The 22,818-nt window shown below is 40.7% G+C and overlaps 1 protein-coding gene and 1 non-coding gene across 7 annotated transcripts; one reads left to right on the top strand and one right to left on the bottom strand.

Annotated features, from left to right (window-relative positions):
• Nucleotides 1-7,943: 7,943 nt before the first annotated feature.
• On the top strand, nucleotides 7,944-22,528 carry prhg-1 (Pleckstrin homology domain-containing family G member 7; the record flags this gene model as incomplete). 6 transcript variants are annotated; one of them, NM_001129084.3, is made up of 11 exons in its annotated part: nucleotides 7,945-8,048; nucleotides 15,865-16,081; nucleotides 16,923-16,946; nucleotides 17,447-17,649; nucleotides 18,454-18,689; nucleotides 18,781-18,880; nucleotides 20,042-20,452; nucleotides 20,511-20,696; nucleotides 20,750-20,858; nucleotides 22,034-22,235; nucleotides 22,287-22,511. In NM_001129084.3, 11 exons carry the CDS (start codon nucleotides 7,983-7,985, stop codon nucleotides 22,417-22,419), a joined length of 1,887 nt encoding a protein of 628 aa, NP_001122556.1. The 6 variants fall into 6 exon arrangements, with proteins under 6 accessions (NP_001122559.1, NP_001122556.1, NP_001122558.1 ...); NM_001129085.4 differs by lacking the exon at nucleotides 7,945-8,048 and adding an exon at nucleotides 8,298-8,345 and having other exon boundaries at nucleotides 22,287-22,419; NM_001037903.4 differs by lacking the exon at nucleotides 7,945-8,048 and adding an exon at nucleotides 15,713-15,767 and having other exon boundaries at nucleotides 22,287-22,528.
• Y95B8A.16 lies at nucleotides 18,543-18,692 on the bottom strand. The gene has a single exon (NR_049932.1). It is a non-coding gene; the product is annotated as an Unclassified non-coding RNA Y95B8A.16 (non-coding RNA).
• Nucleotides 22,529-22,818: the final 290 nt, after the last annotated feature.

Below are 22,818 nucleotides of genomic sequence, written 5' to 3'. Positions count from 1 at the left end.
TGTAAAATATTCTGCGAAGCCAAAGAGTAAAATATATTGTGATGCCAGAGAATAAAATATACTGTGAAGCCAGAGAGTAAAATATAGAGGGAAGCCACAGAGAGCAAAATATAGTGGGAAGCCACAGAGAGTAAAATATAGTGGGAAGCCACAGAGAGTAAAATATAGTGGGAAGCCACAGAGAGTAAAATAGTTGGTGAAGCCACAGAGAGTAAAATATAGTGGGAAGCCACAGAGAGTAAAATATAGTGGGAAGCCACAGAGAGTAAAATAGTTGGTGAAGCCACAGAGAGTAAAATATAGTGGGAAGCCACAGAGAGTAAAATATAGTGGGAAGCCACAGAGAGTAAAATATAGTGGGAAGCCACAGAGAGTAAAATAGTTGGTGAAGCCACAGAGAGTAAAATATAGTGGGAAGCCACAGAGAGTAAAATATAGTGGGAAGCCACAGAGAGTAAAATAGTTGGTGAAGCCACAGAGAGTAAAATATAGTGGGAAGCCACAGAGAGTAAAATATAGTGGGAAGCCACAGAGAGTAAAATATAGTGGGAAGCCACAGAGAGTAAAATAGTTGGTGAAGCCACAGAGAGTAAAATATAGTGGGAAGCCACAGAGAGTAAAATATAGTGGGAAGCCACAGAGAGTAAAATAGTTGGTGAAGCCACAGAGAGTAAAATATAGTGGGAAGCCACAGAGAGTAAAATAGTTGGTGAAGCCACAGAGAGTAAAATATAGTGGGAAGCCACAGAGAGTAAAATATAGTGGGAAGCCACAGAGAGTAAAATAGTTGGTGAAGCCACAGAGAGTAAAATATAGTGGGAAGCCACAGAGAGTAAAATATAGTGGGAAGCCACAGAGAGTAAAATATAGTGGGAAGCCACAGAGAGTAAAATAGTTGGTGAAGCCACAGAGAGTAAAATATAGTGGGAAGCCACAGAGAGTAAAATATAGTGGGAAGCCACAGAGAGTAAAATAGTTGGTGAAGCCACAGAGAGTAAAATATAGTGGGAAGCCACAGAGAGTAAAATATAGTGGGAAGCCACAGAGAGTAAAATAGTTGGTGAAGCCACAGAGAGTAAAATATAGTGGGAAGCCACAGAGAGTAAAATATAGTGGGAAGCCACAGAGAGTAAAATATAGTGGGAAGCCACAGAGAGTAAAATATAGTGGGAAGCCATAGAGAGTAAAATATAGTGGGAAGCCACAGAGAGTAAAATAATTGGTGAAGCCACAGAGAGTAAAATATAGTGGGAAGCCACAGAGAGTAAAATATAGTGGGAAGCCACAGAGAGTAAAATAATTGGTGAAGCCACAGAGAGTAAAATATAGTGGGAAGCCACAGAGAGAAAGATAATTGGTGAAGCCATAGAGAGTAAAATATTATCAGAAAGGAGAATCCACAATGTGCCCATTATTTATGTTCGCGATGCTCGCACAATGCATCTCAAATTCGCGATGGACGCACAATGCGCATCATTTCCGGTTCCTTTTTCTCCCACTCGCGATCCACGCCAAAAACACTATGCGCGCATCGCATTTTAACTGTGTATAAAGTAAAAAAAATCATTTCCCAATTTTTGTGCAATATTCCCCTCATTTCTCATCTCAAATGTTTTTGTTGTCTCCTCTCATCATCGTGAAAATAGCCGCTGAAAAAATGCGGAATTCTATTTTTTGGAGGAGAATCATTGTTTTTTCCTATGCAGCCGCCTTTTTTCAGTATTCGTTTTTTTTTTAAATATAAGTTTCCTGTTTAATTTTTGATGTTGAATACAATTTGAATAGACATAATACATAGACTACAAACTACAAACTACCACATTTTAATGAACTATGTATATAATTTCGTTTTCTTTTCTAAAATTTATTTATTTCGGCTCTCCTAATACTAACGTTAACAATTTGCAAATAACGAACTAAAACTATCAGGTTGTCCCATAAGTTTTTGTACTATTTTTTTTTTGAAAAAAATTTATTTCTCTCAAGCGACAAGTAGTACTATTCACACAAGTATTCACCATTAGTGTCCACCACTTGTTGCCATTTACTAGGTAACATCATGATGCCACGGGAGAAGAAATCCGGCGAACGCGATGAGAAGAAAGTGGAGAGTTCAGTTTTGAGATGCTCTTCGTCGTCGAATTGCTTGTCGCGCATGTAGTCACTGAGAGACAAGAACAAATGGTAGTCGGTTGGTGCAAGATCTGGAGAATATGGTGGATGCGGTAAAACAGTCCAACCAAGATCTTGCAGCTTTTGGAAAGTCTTCTTGGCGACATGAGGCCTAGCATTATCGTGAAGAAAATATAGTTTTTCATATTTTCCGTTGGTCTTTTCTGCAACTCGGTCCAATTGGGCACAATAGTAATCAGCAGTGATAGTTTTATTAGTTGGCAACAATTCCCAGTGCACGGGTCCTTGAACACCCCACCAGACACAGATCATAATCTTTTTTGGGTGAAGATCAGGCTTTGGCGTCGGTATTCCTTTCTCACCGATCGGAAGCCATTGACGTTTTCTGGAATGGTTAACATAGAGCACCCACTTCTCATCTCCAGTAACCAGATTGTTCAGCCAATCGAACTTTCGACGAAAAGTTAGAAGTTGAGTACAAACGTTGACCCGAGTGAGCTTCTGTGATGCCGAAAGTTCATGAGGCACCCAAGTTCCAAGTTTTGAAGTAAAACCAAGGCGACCCAAGTGACGTGCAATTGTGCTATGACAACACTCAAGCTTCTCTTCCATTTCACGAAGACTAAGACGAGGCTCTTCCTCCACCAGCTTCACTAGGTCTTCTTCATTTAACTCTACCGGTCGCCCAGAACGTTCTATTTCTTCGAGACTGAAGTCGCCGTTCTTGAACTTTTGAAACCAACTCTTTGCTGTATTATAAGAGAGTGCTCCCTCACCCATCGCACCGCATATGTTTCGTTCCGCTTCCATTGCTGAATGACCAAGACGAAATTCATAAAGAAGAAGCAATCTAACGTCTCGACGTTCAAGTTTGATGATTGTCATCGTGGCAAAGTAGAAATGGATGAAATGAATCTTTTCTGAAAGGGGACGACCCGACCTTGACACGACCTACGATGAAAAAATTTTAAAACTTTCTAGAAGTTTTGGAAAAATATTTGAAAAAAAGTACAAAAACTTATGGGACAACCTGATACAAACTACAAACTACAAACTACAGACTACAACTTTTTTTCCGACTTTTTATATTTCGGAAAGCTAGAAAAATCTGCAACCCCGCCCAGCTACTTTCTGGGCGTGGCCTAAACTTATTTAAAAAACGTGTAGGTTAATGTTAGGTACCAGTTCATATTTTTCCCCCAAATTCTGTAGGTATTCTGGGGAAAATGAATAGGAAACAATATTATTCGAGCGCGAAATTCAATACCCTCCGGAATCGACAAGCTACCCAAAAAACATTTCCGGGTTTTTCGTCGTGGTTTTCATAATTTTTTTTTGTATATTTTGTTTTAAATTCTATAGATACATTTGCAGAAATAATTTTTCAGGATGCACTATACTTTTATTAATAGTTTTTATTAGTTTTCTAACTAACTGTTTTCGTACAATTTTGCGCGTCAAATCTGGTGTGTCGGTGAACCTCACACAACAATCGAAAATGTGCAAACACCGACTGCAAAGCGTGCCAAATGTTAAGCGCATTTTAAAATTTGCGCGTCAACTCTGTTGCTTTGGTGTCAGTTGACCTCAGATCTGAAAAAAATTGTGCAAACACCGACTTCAATGCACCATAATTCACGCGCAAATAATGAAAAAAACCATGTTCATGTCAATTTTCCAGCACATATAACTCAAAATTTTAACATTTCTCAAACATTCAACACGGCCCGAGAAGTGGTACCTGTACGCAATTTGTCTACCGTATACCTGGACGTTTGGGCGCGTGTATCTCAAAAACGGTTGGTCCAGTTTTTTTGTGATGCATATAAAAAATGTCCGAAATTAAATTCTAAATTTTTTGGACCAAAGCTTTTTTCGTTATCACGCGCCCAAACCTGGTCTACACTCAAATTATCAGTAGAGCGCATTTGCATGGATGTACCACTTGCCGGGCCGTGCAATGCATCAAATTTGAAGCGCAACTACTAGGGATTACTGTAGTTGCATTCGATTTGACGCGCAATCGTTGCACCCCTTTGAACACGGCCCGGCAAGTGGTACATCCATGCAAATGCGCTCTACTGATAATTTGAGTGTAGACCAGGTTTGGGCGCGTGATAACGAAAAAAGCTTTGGTCCAAAAAATTTAGAATTTAATTTCGGACATTTTTTATATGCATCACAAAAAAACTGGACCAACCGTTTTTGAGATACACGCGCCCAAACGTCCAGGTATACGGTAGACAAATTGCGTACAGGTACCACTTCTCGGGCCGTGCATTGGTGTTAGTGAACCTCAGATCTGTACAAATTGTGCAAACACCGACTTCAATGCACCATGTTTCACTAGTAAATTAATTCATTTTTGCGCGTCATATTTGATGTATTTATGTTAATGAATTAGAGGTTGCCATTTCGCAAACTTTCTGTTTTTTTTCCGAGAAACTTCTGCACGGATTTCTGGCTTCCATCATAAATTGAAATGGAAGAGTTTTTGCCGAACTAGGCCATTTTGGCTCGGCCATATATGTAGATTTACGACGCGTTGCGTGTCGCGTCGCGGCTCGATTTTAGTTGTAAAACTAAATGTATTTGTCCGTGCGGAGTACACGACTTTCCCACGCGTTGTCCGGCAGGCGATTGTCAATGGAGCGTGAAAAATTCAATGAACCCGTGCTTCTGGCAAATTTTAAAAAACTCGGATTTGTTTATAACTTCTGGAAGTATCTACAAAAACTACAGTAACCCCAAAAATATCGGAGCATCGTTGTTTTTTTTTGCCTCCTTAAAATTGCTGTAATCCTTGAATCTAATATATTTACATATCCTTCTGTCTCCACATCCCCCCTTCTCACGTTTTCTTCTCCTCCTTCTTCTGTCATCCCGACGACTTCTGCTTATACTTCATCTTTCAGTCTCTCTCTCTCTCTCTCTTCTCTAACTCATTGAGCAGCCTCTCCTCCCTCTCTTCCGTCTCCTGCTCCAATTAATGAGCTTTTTTCGTATGTGTGTGTGTGTGTAAATTCGAAACTCGTTGCCGACGTTGTGTTGGCCAAGTTTAGAATTTCAGAAGAGTCATCGCGAGCTCGCGGAGCAGCAGAAGCTGATGAGGAGGAGAAGAAAAATGATGATGATGGCAAGTGACAAGTTGTCCCGCCGACTTGTCCACCCTTACCTTTCATTCCTTTTTTATTTCTTTTCTTGTTTTACTGAATCCTTCTTGAGCCAGATTTCTTGAAAATGATCTCCTGCGACGCTGCACGGGAATCTGGATTTTTTTTGAGAATTTTTTGCGCTTCATTGACAATCACCTTCCTGGGAAAGTCGTGTACTCCACACGGACAAATACATTTAGTTTTGCAACTAAAATCGAGCCGCGACGCGACACGCAACGCACCGTAAATCTACCCCAGATATGGCCTAGTTCGGCAAATTCTTCCATTTCAATTTATGAGGGAAGCCAGAAATCCGTGACGCTGAAAAAATGCAATGGCTTAGAAAACCGGAAAATTCTTCCATTGTTGTTTACCAAAATTTAAAAATTTTCCGCGGGGTACCCTATCTCCCATACTACTTTAGGTTGCTGGCCGTGGCCTAAGTTTTTTTCTGCAAAAGCTCTTCCAAGTCATGTAATCAAATTTCCTCCAAAACCTTAAAACTTTCTTTGAAAAATCAAAAAAAAATAGCGGGGTACCTTATGTTCCCCCCTCTCATTAGGGTGCTGGCCGTGGCCTAGGTTTTTTTTTGCTTAAAAACTCTTCCAAGTCAATTAATCAAATTTTCCCCCGAACCCATGAAACTTTGTTTAAAAATCAAAAAAAAAATTTAGCGGGGAACCCTCCCCCTCTCATTAGATTGCTGGCCGTGGCCTAAGTTTTTTCGGCAAAAGCTCTTCCAAGCCATTTCATCAAAATTTTTCCCGAAACCTTAAAACTTTCTTTGAAAAATAAATAAAAAATTAGCGGGGTACCCTATCTCCCCTACTACTTTAGTTGCTGGCCGTGACCAAGGTTTTTTGCTCAAAAACTCTTCCAGATCAGTATCTGAACTCTCTTAAATTTGCTAATTTTTATGGAAAAGTTAAATAATCTTCCGACGCGGTTTTCTATCCCCTATTAAATTGCTAGCCGTGGCCTAGATTTTCTATGCGAAAGCTCTTCCAAGCCATCTTTTCATAAATTCAATTTTTGCAATCGCCCAAGATTGCCTAGAAAAACAAGAAAACTCTTCCACCATATACACGTCACTTTCTCCAGCGGTCTCCTCCGTGGCCTAGCTTTTTGGGCGAAAGCTCTTCTACAATTTGATTGCACTGTTGAGCATTTATGCCCCCCTGATTTTCTTTCTTCTCAATTTTCAAATAAATTTTTGCAATTCTATTGCAAGTGTGCTCCATCGTACTAGGTTTTTGTAATTTATTGTGGCCGAGAAACCCAATAGCTTTTCATCGATGCACCATGCTCATTGGCCAAAAAAACCCGTGGCCTAGAACTTTACAAAACTCTTCCACCACCCTCCATTCCAGTGAGAAATATCCTCGAAACGTCATCTCCCGGCAGTAGTACTCGCTCCCTAATTGCTGGGTATATCTGGGCTCACAAGAGCCTCTTCTCCACATTCCTCCTTGGTTACCATTTTCTTTTTTATTTTTTTCGTTCTCTTTTCTCTTTTATTTCGTAACCAATATTTATTATTTTCCAAGAGCACATTTCTTCTTTCCTTTTTGTAGTTTTGCTCTGTGATTTTTTTGCAAAATTCTTAAGTGGCCTAGAAACCTGGGGGTTGGAAGAGAAGTGACGTCACACCTACGATTTTCCAACAAAAAAAAAAGTTCCGCTCCATTCATTCCTCTCAAACTTTTTTCGCACGGAATTATTTCTTGCAACACATTTTTCTTTTCCCCACTCTTCAAATGAGTAGTATTAATAGAGAAAAAAGTGCGGGCTTTTTGTACTTTCAGTACATTTTGTTCTGATCTTCTCAGATTTGAAGTTTTTGTTGCTTTTGGTGGCGTCAACGGAACTCTTCCAGAATCTTGACGTCACTGGCCTAGAATTTCATTTCCCCAGCCACACCTAGGAGCAAGTGATAGTGACCTGAAACCTTGGCCTGTGCCTAGGCCAAGGCCTAAGCCTAAACCTAAATCTAAGCCTACGCCTAAGCCTACGCCAAAGCCTAAGGCTGAGCTTAAGCCTGAGCCTACGCCAAAGCCTAAGCCCAATTCTAAGCCTGAGCCTAAGCCCAATTCTAAGCCTGAGCCTAAGCCCAATTCTAAGCCTGAGCCTAAGCCTAAGCTTAAGCCAAGCCAAAGCCGAAGCCGAAGCCCAATTCTAAGCCTGAGCCTAAGCCTGAGCCTAAGCCTGAGCCTAAGCCTGAGCCTAAGCCTGAGCCTAAGCCTGATCCTAAGCCTAAGCCTGAGCATAAGTCTAAGCCTAAGCCCAAGCTTAAGCCTAAGCCTAGATATTTTTCCTGCAGCAACAAGTTCAAATTAGCACTCTTCTCTTCGCCTTCTCCGCTTCTCATGTTGCCAGAATCTCGGCTCGCGCGCGCACATGGGGTCCTTGACGTCGGAGGGGCTCTTCTGAGCTAGCCGGTGTGGTGTGGCTCATCCAATTTCGTGTGTCCAAAGTGTCGAATTTGTCAACTTGAGCCACACGCCTTTTTTTCTTGCAAGCATACTTGTTTTTGCTCGGTAGATCACTAACGATTCTACTAGGTCAATTGAAGCATCCGACATCTTGCGGGAACCCGGCAGGTGTCGGCTGCTACTTTTTTGCATCCCAAATTTCAAATTAAATTTGCAGTTTTTCAGGTCCAGCAGTACTTGAGAGCCACCTAGACACAAAGCTATGACGAGTGAAGCTCCGGCTCTCACATTGTTCCATCACATACGAGGAAATCAATTGATTAAGCCGGTAAGTCTTGCGGTGGCCGAGTTTTTCCTCATCCTCGCGGTCACCATCTCCCTAAACACCTCGTAAATTCCCAGTTTCTTAATCACTGATTCTGATTCATTTCCTAGTCAGAAACAGAGCGAAATAATAGAGAAAATGTATTTTTCCACCTGTCTCTTTTTCCCCGTTTCCTTCCCTTCACATTTCTTGTGTGGTGTGTGTTCTTTGAAATAATATTCCTGAAATAATTCATTCACTATGATCCGAAAAATGCCCTTATTGTATACGGCAAGACTTCAGGATCGATGGAGATCTGCGGTAAGTGACCGCGAAAATTGGTGGCCGAGTTTTTTTTTTTCGCGGCCATGTATGTAGTTGAAAATACTTATAGTATGTATAATTTCCAATTTTGAATATAAAAATAGTTTTGGAATATTTTTTAAATATCTCACGGGTTTCTGGCCTTCCTCATTGAATTTTTCGCGCTCCATTGACAATCGCCTGTCGGAAAACTCGTGGGAAAGTCGTGTACTCCACACGGACAAATATATTTAGTTTTACAACTAAAATCGAGCCGCGACGCGACACGCAACGCGCCGTGAATCTGCCCCAGCCGAGCTAAAATGGCCTAGTTCGTTCTTTAAAAACTCTTCCATTTCAACTTATAAGGGAAACCAGAAATCCGTGATATTTGAAAAAATACTTGGGGGCCGAGCTTTCTCTGTTCCGCGGCCACCAAAACTGGTAGATCATTAGAGTAGACACTCACATTTCCTTCCTTCCTCAAATTGCTTCCTGGTACCTTTTTACGAGTAAAATTTTTTTTTCCTTTTTATCCTTCCTTGTTAATTTTGTTACGTGGCCGCCAGAAGAGTAAACTCGGCCACCGATTTTTTTTGCAAAATTTTGCGTACTCCTTTCAAGGAACTTGATTCGGGAAATCTTTTTCAAGAGGAATACTATTTTTCACGTGGTGCCAGGCTGTCTTATTGCAGTTTGATCTACAAAAAATGCGGAAATATTTTTCCAAAAAAATTGTGACGTCAGCACGCTCTTGCGAAATCAGGTGAGATGTCTGCGTTTTAACTCCCGCATTTTTTGTAGATCAAATCGAAATAAGAAATTCTGGCTCCACGTGTTTTTCGATTTTTACAACAATTTATAGTGTGTGTACTCCTCTTGGAGAAAACAAAAAAAAAATGTCTAGGCTGATGTTGTGTGAAACCTGAAACAAAATATCATTCTTTCCCCATCCAACAATTAGCAACAAGAAATTGGACACCCCATTTTCAAAGTGAGAAAGCCTTCTGAAAAAGAAGATTCTGACGTCTTCTTCTGCTCCATTTTTGTGTGTGTCGGCCCGCGCCGAGCTCCGACCGAAAATTGGTTTTTGGCGAAGATTTGCATTTATTTTTTTCCCTTCCAACGAATTACCCTCTTTTGCGCCAGCTGAACTCTTCCCTTTTTTCTATACATTCAATTATCCAGTGGAACCATTGGCGGCGGGAAAAAATGTGAAAATGGCCAAAGAATTTTGTGGCCTAGAAACTAAAAAAGCATATTGTTGCTCCCACAAATTTTGAATAATTTCTGAAAAATACATACCAAAAACCAAAAAAAAAAGTGAACACAAATTTTCTGGTGGCCTAGAAATTATTGATGGACTAGAAATTTTAAATCGTGGCCTAGAAATTTTTGATGACCTAGAACTTTCAGATCACGGCCTATAAATTTCAAATCGTGGCCTAGAAATTTCAAATCGTGACCTAGAAATTTCAAATCGTGGCCTAGAAATTTCAAATCGTGGCCTAGAAATTTTTGATGGCTTAGAAATTTCAGATCGCGGCCTAGAAATTTCAAATCGTGGCCTAGAAATTTCAAATCGTGGCCTAGAAATTTTTGATGACCTATAAATTTCAGATCGTGGCCCAGAAATTTCAAATCGTGGCCTAGAAATTTCAAATCGTGGCCTATAAATTTTTGATGGCCTAGAAATTTCAGATCGTGGCCTAAAAATTTCAAATCGTGGCCTAGAAATTTCAAATCGTGGCCTAGAAATTTTTGATGGCCTAGAATTTTTTTGAAAACCTATAATTTTGAACATTTTAAAAATTTTAAAACGTGGCCTAGAAATTTTTGATGGCTTAGAAATTTCAGATCGCGGCCTAGAAATTTCAAATCGCGGCCTAGAAATTTCAAATCGTGGCCTAGAAATTTTTGATGACCTAGAAATTTCAGATCGTGGCCCAGAAATTTCAAATCGTGGCCTAGAAATTTCAAATCGTGGCCTAGAAATTTCAAATCGTGGCCTATAAATTTTTGATGACCTAGAAATTTCAGATCGTGGCCTAAAAATTTCAAATCGTGGCCTAGAAATTTCAAATCGTGGCCTATAAATTTTTGATGGCCTAGAAATTTCAGATCGTGGCCTAAAAATTTCAAATCGTGGCCTAGAAATTTCAAATCGTGGCCTAGAAAGTTCAGATCGTGGCCTAGAAATTTCAAATCGTGGCCTAGAAATTTTTGATGGCCTAGAATTTTTTTGAAAACCTATAATTTTAAACATTTTAAAAATTTTAAAACGTGGCCTAGAAATTTTTGATGGCTTAGAAATTTCAGATCGCGGCCTAGAAATTTCAAATCGTGGCCTAGAAATTTCAAATCGTGGCCTAGAAATTTTTGATGACCTAGAAATTTCAGATCGTGGCCCAGAAATTTCAAATCGTGGCCTAGAAATTTCAAATCGTGGCCTATAAATTTTTGATGGCCTAGAAATTTCAGATCGTGGTCTAAAAATTTCAAATCGTGGCCTAGAAATTTCAAATCGTGGCCTAGAAATTTCAGATCGTGGCCTAGAAATTTCAAATCGTGGCCTAGAAATTTTTGATGGCCTAGAATTTTTTTGAAAACCTATAATTTTAAACATTTTAAAAATTTTAAAACGTGGCCTAGAAATTTTTGATGGCTTAGAAATTTCAGATCGCGGCCTAGAAATTTCAAATCGTGGCCTAGAAATTTTTGATGGCTTAGAAATTTCAGATCGCGGCCTAGAAATTTCAAATCGTGGCCTAGAAATTTCAAATCGTGGCCTAGAAATTTTTGATGACCTAGAAATTTCAGATCGTGGCCCAGAAATTTCAAATCGTGGCCTAGAAATTTCAAATCGTGGCCTATAAATTTTTGATGGCCTAGAAATTTCAGATCGTGGCCTAAAAATTTCAAATCGTGGCCTAGAAATTTCAAATCGTGGCCTAGAAATTTCAGATCGTGGCCTAGAAATTTCAAATCGTGGCCTAGAAATTTTTGATGACCTAAAAACTTCAGATCGTGGCCTAAAAATTTCAAATCGTGGCCTAGAAATTTCAAATCGTGGCCTAAAAATTTCAGATCGTGGCCTAGAAATTTCAAATCGTGGCTTAGAAATTTCAAACCTTGACCTACAAATTTCAAATCGTGGCCTAGAAATTTCAAATCGTGGCCTAGAAATTGTTGATGGTCTAGAAATTTCAGATCGTGGCCTAGAAATTTCAAATTATGGCTTCGAAATTTCAGATCGTGGCCAAGAAATTTCAGAAATTAGGTTCAGAAATTAGTTCCCATTGTGGCCTAGAAATTTTCAAAGTAGTCTGATGTGGCCTAGAAATTCTTGATGGCCTAGAAATTTCCGGATTTGTTTTCTGGCTTAAAAATTTTTTGATGGCCTAAGAATTACAAAATATTTCTGATTGTAGTAGTGTCAAATTGAATGGCCGTGGCCTAGAACTCCAAGCCGCGACGCGACCGCAACGCGCCAAAGCACCCTGTAGATCAAAAACGGCAGTTTTAAAGCAAATTTTAACTATTTTTTCAGCGATATTTTTGATGTCAGATTTTTGATTCATAATATATGCATCCCACACTACTCAACGCACATCACAAAAAAAAAAGTCTCAAGTCTCAAATCAAAAGGAGGCGCCGCCCGAAAGAGTGTGAAGCAGGAAGGAAGGGGGAGAGGAAGACATGTATTAAATTAAGCAACGGGGGAAAAATTGATACACATTGCTCATTTTCAGCGTTTTTCTTCATATTTCGCCGGTTTTAGGTGTCCTTTTTAGTTTTTTCATGTACAAATTTGCACGTAAGTTTTGGTGTTTTTGGCTCCGCCCTTTTTGGTGCAAAATTTTTAAGGTCGAACTATCTCCAATTTGAGTTATGTGGTAAACCAGAAGTTTCTTACTTTCTTAGGATTTTTCATGCTCTCCCACTTTTTAAGACCTTGTTTCGTGTCTTGCGCGGGAAATCTGGTAAAATTTTCCTATTTTTCCTGTAAAATTTGGGGTGCAACCGCGCTCTATAAGCAATTGTGCTGTAAAATCCACGTGGAAAAATTTATGTTCTACGAAATTTATTTTGAACTCTTCTCGGGCATGGTGTCAGAAGGTCTTAATGTGGATTGATCTACTTTGATCTACAAAAAATGCGGGAGAAGAGACGCAGACTTTTCAACTGATTTCGCCTGATTAAGAACGTGCTGACGTCTCATAATTTTGGGCACAAGTTCCCGCATTTTTTGTAGATCAAACCGCGATGGGACAGCCTGGCACCACGTGAGTGTCTGATTTCGTATTTATCTACGTTGATCTACAAAAAATGCGGGAGAGGAGACGCAGACTTTTCAACTGATTTCGCCTGATTAAGAACGTGCTGACGTCACATTTTACTGGGAGAAAAGTTCCCATATTTTTGATAGATCAAACCGCGATGGGACAGCCTGACACCAAAAGGGGGCTACCTACACTGGCTGCCTACCTACTGCCTGGCCTAGATCACTCGTAGGCGTATCCTAGAAAATTAAACTGAATAAAAAATTTGAAATGGAAGAGTTTGCCGAACAAGGCCATTTTGGCTCGGCCATATCTGGGGTAGATTTACGGCGCGTTGCGTGTCGCGTCGCTGATCGATTCTAGCTGCAAAACTAAATGCATTTGTCCGTGTGGAGTACACGGGCGTTTGTCAGTAGAGCGCGAAAAGTTCAATGAGGAAGGCCAGGGCCCTGTGAAGGTGGCCTAGTTTTCTCATTCGCGGCCACGTCCCCAACGCCTCGTGATATTTTTCTCAGCATTTTCTAAAAATCTCACGTACTTTTTTTGTCTATTATCCAACAAATTGGCACACATCCCTAATTATCCATCCCGACCTCATGTGCCCGTACTTTTTTTTGCTGAAAAAGAAAAAAAAACATAGCCGAGAGGAGAAAAAAATACATGGTAAATTTGACACACATTAGGCGTTAGGCGGATAATTAGGGGAGGGAATTGAAAGTTTTTTTCGCGCGCGCGCGTCGGGACATCAGCTTCTTCTTCTCCTGCTGGCTGTACCCACAAAATTGTATCAAATATTCATTCATTTTCCACGAGCGAGAGAAAAAGAGAATTAGGAAAAAGTGTTTACGTCCGCTCTTTTTTTGCCGCCTCCCACTCACATTACGCATTCCATTGGGAAGAGGTTCCCCTAGTTTTTTTTCCACAATTTTTACCGAATTTCTAGGTAGGCAGGCAGGCACGTTCGCCTGATTACCATTGAGAAGAACACAGGTTGTGCCAAATACCTGTGACTTACCTAGGTTCCTTACTCATACCTACTTACGAGATCACCTACATTGCTGCCTCAAGCCTGCCTACCTATGTGCCTACTTACATGCCTGGTCGACTTTTGTATCTTATGCATGCCTACATACTTGCCAATATGCATATTTCTGTGCTTGTGTTCTGCTTACCATAAGCCTACCACGTGCCTACCTACATGCCTACCCACGTACCTACTACATGCTTACCTACTGCTAACTTTCCTATATTATGCCTGCCTGTCTACTTGCCTGATATTTCTGTATCTACATGGCTTCATCATTCATACTTTACTTCCTTATGCATACCTTAATTCTTATTTCATACCTACCTACTAAATGCATGCCTACTGTCGACGTTCATACTTTATGGCTGCCTTCTTACAAGCTTACCCACCTACCTTCATCGTGCCTACCTACTGCCTACTTCCTGTCCTACTTTGCCTTGAGTCTCCTTGCCACCGCGCCTACTTACCTTCCTATCTTATGCGTACCTGTCTAACTTACTTGGATGCTGACCTACTTTATGCCTACCTTATGGCTGCCGACCTAGGTTCCTTCATAATTTCTACTTACGACCCCCTATTTGCCTACCTGCTTGCCTACCTACAAACCTACCTTCCCTCCCCCCTCTCTGAGCCTCTCTCTCTCTCTCTCTCGGTCTAGTCGTCTTGCATCACTAATCACATCATACTCATTCACCTCAAGAGACGTTAGTCATAAGTTCCTTATCATAGTCTGAACTTTTTCTATATTTCATCTTTTTGTTGAACTTTACAAAGTCTGGCGGCGGCGGGAAGTTCTAATTTCCATAGAGAATTCGAAATTTCAAGATTTGCGTTTACGTCATCAGTCAAACTGAGCTCCGCCTAGAACTGAAAAAGGGACTTTTATAAGGGCTTGCCAAATTTTGATCTACTTTTTTTCGTCACGTGGTGTCAGAGCGTCTCATTTCGGCTTGATCAAGTTAGATCTACAAAAAATGCGGGAGAAGAGACGCTAATTTCTCAACTGATTTCTCATGGTAAACAACGTGCTGACGTTACATTTTTTTAGGCGAAAAATTCCCGCGTTTTTGGTAGATCAAATCGTAATGGGACAACCACGTGAAAATGGAAAATTTTCGAAAAAAAATCATATTATTGTGTCTCCCGCCGTGCCTCGTGATAACACAATTTTCCCTAGTTGCTCCATTCCATGCTTCTGTTTTCGGCTCTCGGATACCCGGGCGCACACATTTATGTATCACATATATATCTCATTACCCGTCTATTCTTCGGTGAGCTCTCACCATGTATAGAATATAGACATCAGCGTTTTTTTTTTCGGGGGATATGAATTAGTTATAATTCTCAACTCACTACACGCTTTTCCTTCTGATCTATTATTCGTGGTGAAGTGCAAGAATCTCTTTTGGCGGTGACGCATTGTTGAAGTTTTTGATGTGAAAAGCGGGTTTTACCTAGTAAGGCGTCTAGTTAGGAAAATAAATGTATGCTTTTTTGTAGTAAGTTTTAAAAAAAACCCCGAAAAACTTTGGCCGGTCTTAATTCGAATTGGAAACGTTCAGCCGCGAATTAAAATTATCCAACGATTTTAATCTTTGGCGAAAGATTCAAATTTCATGTGAAAAATTTTGGCGGGATTTCAAACTTTCTGATAAAAAAATTGCCGGGTTATTCAAATTCGATGTGAAAAGTTTTGGCGGGAATTTTAATTTTCTGGTAAAACTTTTGGCGGGAAAATTCAAAATCTCTGAGAAAAATTTTGGCGAAAAATTCAAATTCGTTGTGAAAAGTTTTGGCGGGAGTTCAAATTAAACAATAAACATTTTGGCGGGAATTCAAATTTTCTGATAAGAGACCGAGTTTTATCTTCCTTGCTCTTCAGATTTTCAAGTCGCTCTCATTTTCTCAGATGCTCATAAATTATTAATTGTACATACTTCTCTAGTGCAACTCTTCTCATTTCTCTTCCTATTTACTTCTCTGTACATCCCATCCTATTCTGATAATTGTAAGGGTAACTATTTCGTGTTTCTTTTTTTTTCGTGCTTCACGAGAAGCTTCCTTCAAACTTTTAGAAGCTCGAGTATGGTCGATCTGCAGTTGTTCACCCCGTTGATTAGATATTCAGAGGTAAAAAAATTTTGAAACCACATTTTTAGGGTAAAAAATAGCAACAAAAAAATGACAAGCTTTCTTTCAAAAACTTCAAAAAATTGTATTTTTCCAGCCAGAAGAAGGAGAGCCCCAAACAATTCACCCTAACAAGGAGCAACTTTCCCGTCGCCATGCAATCATTCCTGATCAGCCAAGTGAGAATCAGGAGACCTCATCCCAAGGGTGCTGCTCGTCGGACAATGTGATCATTGTCCCACATGTTCAAATATCCCCTAACGAGAGTCACCTGTTCAATAGGGCAATCAGCTCCGGCGGAGGATTGTTGGCAGGTAGGGATTTTACAGTGTCGGCAGAATTTCTATTGGATTTTGGAAATGCACAGTTCAAAGCAGGAGTGTGCGGAATCGAATTTTTGGCAATTTCGGCAATTGCCAAAATTGCCGATTGCCAAAAATTCACAAAACCGGCAATTGCCGAAATTGCCGATTTTCGGAAATTACCGATCGCCGCGCACGCCTGGCTCAAATACTCTTACTTTTTAGCAAAAAAAAATGTTCAACTAGCAAAATATCGATAACACTTTCCTCTTGGTTATAAAAGTTTACCAACTTTATCCTGAAACACGTTTCAGCGCCTGACATCCTGCAGGTCCAACCAGGACTTGTAAATTAACTATAACTTTAGCACGTGGTGCCAGGCTGTCCCATTACGGTTTGATCTACAAAAAAATGCGGGAATTTTCTTAACCATGAGAAATCAACTGAGAACTCTGCGTCTTTTCTCCCGCATTTTTTGTAGATCGGCGTAGATCAAGCCGAAAAAATATTTTTTGACACCACGTGCTTTAATAAATGACCGGTTTTTTTTTGAAAACTAAAGTTCAACTTATATATATATATATATATATATATATAAGTAGATCTGTGAAAATTGTAGGGGGAAATTCAAATTCTCTGTAAAAAGTTTTTTATCGGAATTCAAATTTTCAAAAAAAAAACATTTTGGCGAGAGTTCAAATTTTCAAAGAAAAATTTTGGCGGGAATTCAAATTTTCAAAGAAACATTTTTGGCGGGAACTTGAATTTTCTGAGAATGTTTTTGGCGGGAATTCAAACTTTCAAAGAAACATTTTGGCGGGAATTCAAATTTTCTGAGAAATTTTTTTTTCAGATTCAAATAAAATCACATCGATCGGTAGGTTTTTGTACAGGTGGAATACAGACTAGTTTTGTGTAAAAGTCGAATGCTTTGTATGATTCTTGTCATTACTGGACACACGCAACCGATTTTTGAACACCTTCCGTGTAGGCATAAGAAGGCCTGCCTGCCTGACTTTGAGGCGACCCCCGCCTGCCTCTCGCCTAAATACACGCCTGATGCTGAAACCTACTTAAACTTTTTTTCATTTCTTAATTTGATTTTCAACAAAATGATAAAAATGAGAAAATTTGAAATTTGAAAACTCACTTCAAAATGCAGAATAAAAGGCGCCAGGCAGGCGTGAGACGGGCAGGCGTCAGGCAAGCGCCAGGCCCTAAAACCGCACCTGCCTACCACGGAAGCCCTAATATCATGTCTATTTACACAAAGATCACACAAAAAACCGCTACTACCCACTTCTATATGTGCCACCCCACCAAATAGATCTTCTCCCTCGCTGTCACCACTGATCCCCACCGATTCTTCATTTTCAGATCTTCAACGTGCCACAATAGCCTCTCAAGCCTTCTATGCAGAAGCTTCCGAGCCGCAGAAAAATCGATCGCCCTGGATTCTGAAGAGACTTTACGAGTGGTCGGGCAGAGCAAAACGGAGGGAGATTATTAAGCATGTGCAGGCCGCGTTGGAGACTTCTAAGGATCATGAGATTGAGGATGATGAGCTGGAAAAGTTGTTGGTAGGTGAAACTATAGGGGTACTGTAGGAATACGGTAGGGTTACTGTAGTTTGGGAAAATGTTAATTTTTAGCTTTTGATTGAGTATTGGGTTGGAAGTTGGTGGGGGATAATGTCAAGGTACTGTAGTGGCACTGTAGGGGTACTGTAGATATACGGTAGGGTTACTGTAGTTCGGGAAAATTTGAATTTTTAGCTTTTGAAGGGGTATTTAATTGGAAGTTGGTGGGGGATAATGTCAAGGTACTTTAATGGTACTGTAGTGGTACTGCAGGTATACGGTAGGGTTACTGTAGTTTTGGAAAATGTGAATTTTAGTTTTTGAAGAGGTATTTGGTTGGAAATTGGTGGGGGATATGTCAAGGTAATGTAGTGGTACTGTAGGAATACTGTAGGATCACTCTAGGGTTACTGTAGATTTGAAAATTGTGAATTTTTTGTTTTTGATGATTTTGTAGGGAGTTGATGGGGGATATTGTCAAAGTACTGTAGGGGTACTGTCGGGGTACTGTAGGGGTACGGTAGGGTACTGTAGTTTACTGTAGTTTGGGAATATGTGAATTTTTAGCTTTTAAGGAAGTATTGGATTAGGTTTAACTAAGTTATGAGTAGTCAAATTTGAGTGAGAAACATGGTGCATCGAATAAAAATTCCTCACTCAATTTTGCCGTTTTAGAAAAAATCTGTTTACTACTTGGGATTTTGGAGTTTGTTGCTGATGTCTTTTTAATGTCTTTTTAAGGGTACAAACTGCAAAACGAGCCCAGAGACGAGCTCCAATACCAAAAAAAAATCCAACTTTCAGCCAGTATCCTTTGAGGAAATGTTCATGGGAGACGAGACCACGACAATTCCCTCATCCAAACACAAATACCTTCAAGCGGTATGGGAGCTGTTCCACACGGAGCTCGTCTTCCTCTATCGTCAGCTCTTCGTGCTCCGCGATGTTTACAAGGAGCCGCTGAAGAGATGTCAAGTCGAGGGATGTCTACTGCTTGTCGAGCCGGACCTCCTTTTCGGAAATTTGGATCAACTCTGCAGGTTCGTTCAGTTTTTAATTGGTTTTTTTTTTCTATTTGCCTTTAATCTGACGTGCCATTTCACACACACACACACATTTTTATTTTGTCAGAATATCTCGAACCTTCTGTCAATCGTTCCTCTCGTTGCTCAGTACGGTAGACAAGGAGAATTGGGACTGCACACAGCTAGTTGTGGACTTGTTTGAAAGGGTGGGTTTTTGTTATTTGTGCTGAAAAATTACTCGAAATATTTTTGAAAACTGACCGAGATTGAGAGAAATGTTTGTTTTTTTGTGAAGTTTTGGACTTTCTCCTCGTGCTCCGTCGGCTTAGGCTTAGGCTTAGGCTTGGGATTCGGCTTAGGCTACGGTTTAGACTTAGGCTTAGACATATGCTTAGGCCTAAGTTTAGACTTAGGCTTAGGCTTAGGCTTAGGGTTTGGGTTAGGCTTAGGCTTTCAACTAGCCCTAGGCTTGGGTTAAGGCTGGGACTTAGGCATAGGCTTAGTCTTAGGCCTAGGCTTAGGCTTGGGCTCAGGCTTAAGCTTAGGCTTAGGCTTAGGCTTAGGCTTAGGCTTAGGCTTAGGCTTAGGCTTAGGCTTAGGCTTAGGCTTAGGCTTAGGTTTAGGCGTAGGCTTAGGTTTATGCGTAGGCCTAGGCCTAGGTTTAGAAGGGGCTGGAAAAAGAGAAAATGGGAAATTTCTAGAAATTCCTAAAATTGCAAAAAAAAGGGACATTTTCGGCTTAGGCTTAGACATATGCTTAGGCCTAAGTTTGGACTTAGGCTTAGGCTTAGGCTTAGGGTTTGGGTTAGGCTTAGGCTTTCAACTAGCCCTAGGCTTGGGTTAAGGCTGGGACTTAGGCATAGGCTTAGTCTTAGGCCTAGGCTTAGGCTTGGGCTCAGGCTTAAGCTTAGGCTTAGGCTTAGGCTTAGGCTTAGGCTTAGGCTTAGGCTTAGGCTTAGGCTTAGGCTTAGGCTTAGGCTTAGGCTTAGGCTTAGGTTTAGGCGTAGGCTTAGGTTTATGCGTAGGCCTAGGCCTAGGTTTAGAAGGGGCTGGAAAAAGAGAAAATGGGAAATTTCTAGAAATTCCTAAAATTGCAAAAAAAAGGGACATTTCGAAGTTGGGTCAAAAAAGTTCCTAAAAGCTGGCCGAAAAAGAACAAAAAAAAACAAAAGTTTAAAAAAAAGTAGTATGAAAAAGCGTACCTTGTTGCACAATGTTGTCGTTTAGACAAAAACCAGGCTTCCGTAGTCCGGATTAGTCCGGTTTTCCAGCTCTAAAAAATCAAGACTGTTAAGCACCAGGACCACAGCTTGGATAGGCTGGAAAATAGCTTGAGACTATGCCTTGTTATAACTCTAAACTTCCAGTTCTCCAAAGGCCCCTCCACAATTTCGGCCTACCAAGCCTACTGCATCAACTACAAGGCAACCATGGAATATCTCGGCTCAATTCGACAGAAAGAGGAACGATTCACGGAATTCGAGCGGATATGTCTGGCCGATGAACGATGCTTCCGTCTACAGCTCGAGGATCTTTTGATCGCACCGCTTCAACGAATCACTCGGCTTCCGATCCTTCTCCGCGAGATTCACAAAAGATCGGAGGAAGAGGAGAGTAAGGGAAAGGTGGAGAAGGTGATCGACACAATGACGGAATCACTCCGATCGATTGATGATAGTGTGCAGTGGCTTCATAATTTTGAGAGGCTTCAGCAGTTGCAGACACAGGTTGTCTGGCCGAATATAAGCGACTTGGAGCCCAAGTCTTATGTCCCTGATGTAAGTTGAAACATTTGTTTTCTCTGCAACATTTTCCCTTGATTTTTTACAATTCCAGTTCCTCCGCGTCGCCTTATCCCGTCAATTCTGCGAGAACCTTCTGGCTCATCCGCGTCGAAAGCTTATCCACGAAGGCCCCCTCGAGCTTGTGGAAAACGGGCGGACCGTTGATATGTACGCGTTTCTATTCAACGACATGTTTGTGCTGACTAAAACTAAAAAGTGCGCTTCGAAGCTGAAAGTGGTGAGGAGTCCCGCGAAGTTTTATTACTTGTTTTATTACTGAAAGAGTTGCAGAAAGGAGTCCCAATCGGGAAATCCGAGCACTACATCGTCCAACGACAGCCGGTACCGTTGGATTCTTGCGTGTTCTGTGATGCGGACTCCAACGACCAGGCAACGCCGAGTGAGCAATTTTAGGGAATCGTATTAAAGAACTGGGGTCTAGTATCGTACCAGTACCATACCAGTACCGTACCCTATCTTTGGTGAATTGCCAGAGTCGCTAATTTTGGTGAATCAGTGTCAGTATATATAGTAGTATATATAGTTCATCATCATTTCTTATATTAAAAAAAACTATCCGTCTGACCATACATAGTTTGTAGTCCACGTAGTCTTTGTAGTGTGCTTATGAAGGGATATTGGTTTAGAGTCAATGGGGGGATATGGTCGGGGTACTGTAGGGGTACTGTAGTGGTACTGTAGAGGTAGTGTAGGAGTACTGTAGAACTACTGTAGTTATAGGAAATTTGAATTTTCAGCTTTTGAAGAGGTATTAGATTGGAAGTTGGTGAGGGATGATGTCCAGGTACTGTAGGAGTACTGTAGAGGTACTGTAGGAGTACTGTAGGAGTACTGTAGGGTTACTGTAGTTTTGGAAAATTTGAGTTTTTTCTGTTTTTTGATGGAATATTGGGCTGTATGTTGGTAGGGGGATATGGTCGGGGGACTGTAGGAGTACTGTAGGCTTACTGTAGTTTGGGAAAATTTGAGTTTTTGTCTTTTGAAGGAATATTGGTTTAGGGTTAGTGGGGGATATGGTCGGTGTACTGTAGTAGTACTGTAGAGGTACTGTAGAAGTACTGTAGGATTACTGTAGTTATAGAAAATTTGAGTTCCCAGCTTTCGAAGAGGTATTGGGTTGTATGTTGGTAGGGGATAATGTCAAGGTACTGCAGCAGTACTGTAGGGGCCCGGTAGGTATACGGTAGAGTTACTGTAGGGTTACTGTAGTTCGGGAAAATTTGAGTTTTTGTCTTTTGATGGAATATTGGGTTGTATGTTGGTAGGGGCGATATGGTCGGGGTACTGTAGGATTACTGTAGTTATAGGAAAAACTCTGAGAAAAACAAAATTTTCTAGAAAAATCTGTAAAGTGCAGGAATTCTCTGGAAAAATCTGGAAAGTGCAGGAATTTTTCGGAGAAAATCTGGAAAGTGCTAGAATTTTCTTGAAGGTCTGCAAAACTCCAGGAAAATGTGTAACGTACAAAAATTAGCGCAGTCAGTACCTTACCAGTACCTTACCAATACCTTCTAGGACTACTGTAGTGTCACTATAAGTGTGTTCCTCTTCCAGTGTCCCTAAAATTCGCGTTCGTCATAATTCACCTAACCCGCTACTACCAAGTCGTCGGCATCTACACCCTACAAGCCGCCGACAAGGCGGACAAGGAGCTGTGGATCGAAAAGTTCCAGGAATCGATCGAAAACTACGAGTCGATACAGTTGAAGGACATGCTCAAGTGTACACCGCTCTTCTCCAGTCTTAGTTTGAGAAGGTAATAGGTTGGAAAACGTGTGATCTACCATTTTTCGCGTTTTTTTTTCAGATGCTCCAGCTCCCGTCTAATGTCGAAATCCGAGTCGAATTCTCCGCAGCTTCCAAAGGAAAAAGAGAAGGAAAAGGAGGAGAAGAAGGAGTGCTGCTCTTCGTCGACTTGTAATAATCAAGCTCCCCCATAATAAATTTATTTCCATGAGTATGTACATTACTTTTTTTTTGCAAAACATTATTTTTTCTATTCAATTCGTGTAACTAACCTCTGCGCGAATAAAACGATCTCTTTCAGTACGATTTTTGCTCAATTGGCTCATTCACGTGGTGTCAGAGTGTCCCATTTCGGTTTGATCTACGTAGATCTACAAAAAATGCGGGAGTTGAGAACTGATTCTGCATGGTTAAGCACGCGCTGACGTCACATATTTTTGGGTTGAAAATTCCCGCAATTTTTGTAGATCAAGCCGTGCCTGACACCGCGTGCTCATTAGCTTTTTCTTCTCTGCGCACGCGGTGCCAGGCTGTCCGGTTTGATCTACAAAAAATGCGGGAATTTTTTACCCAAAACAATGTGACGTCAGCAA

This window comes from Caenorhabditis elegans, chromosome I (genome assembly GCF_000002985.6).
Source record: "Caenorhabditis elegans chromosome I".
NCBI classification, from domain to species: Eukaryota; Metazoa; Nematoda; class Chromadorea; order Rhabditida; family Rhabditidae; genus Caenorhabditis; species Caenorhabditis elegans.
Note: the sequence above shows the minus strand (reverse complement) of the source record. Positions and strands in the feature narration are given on the sequence as shown.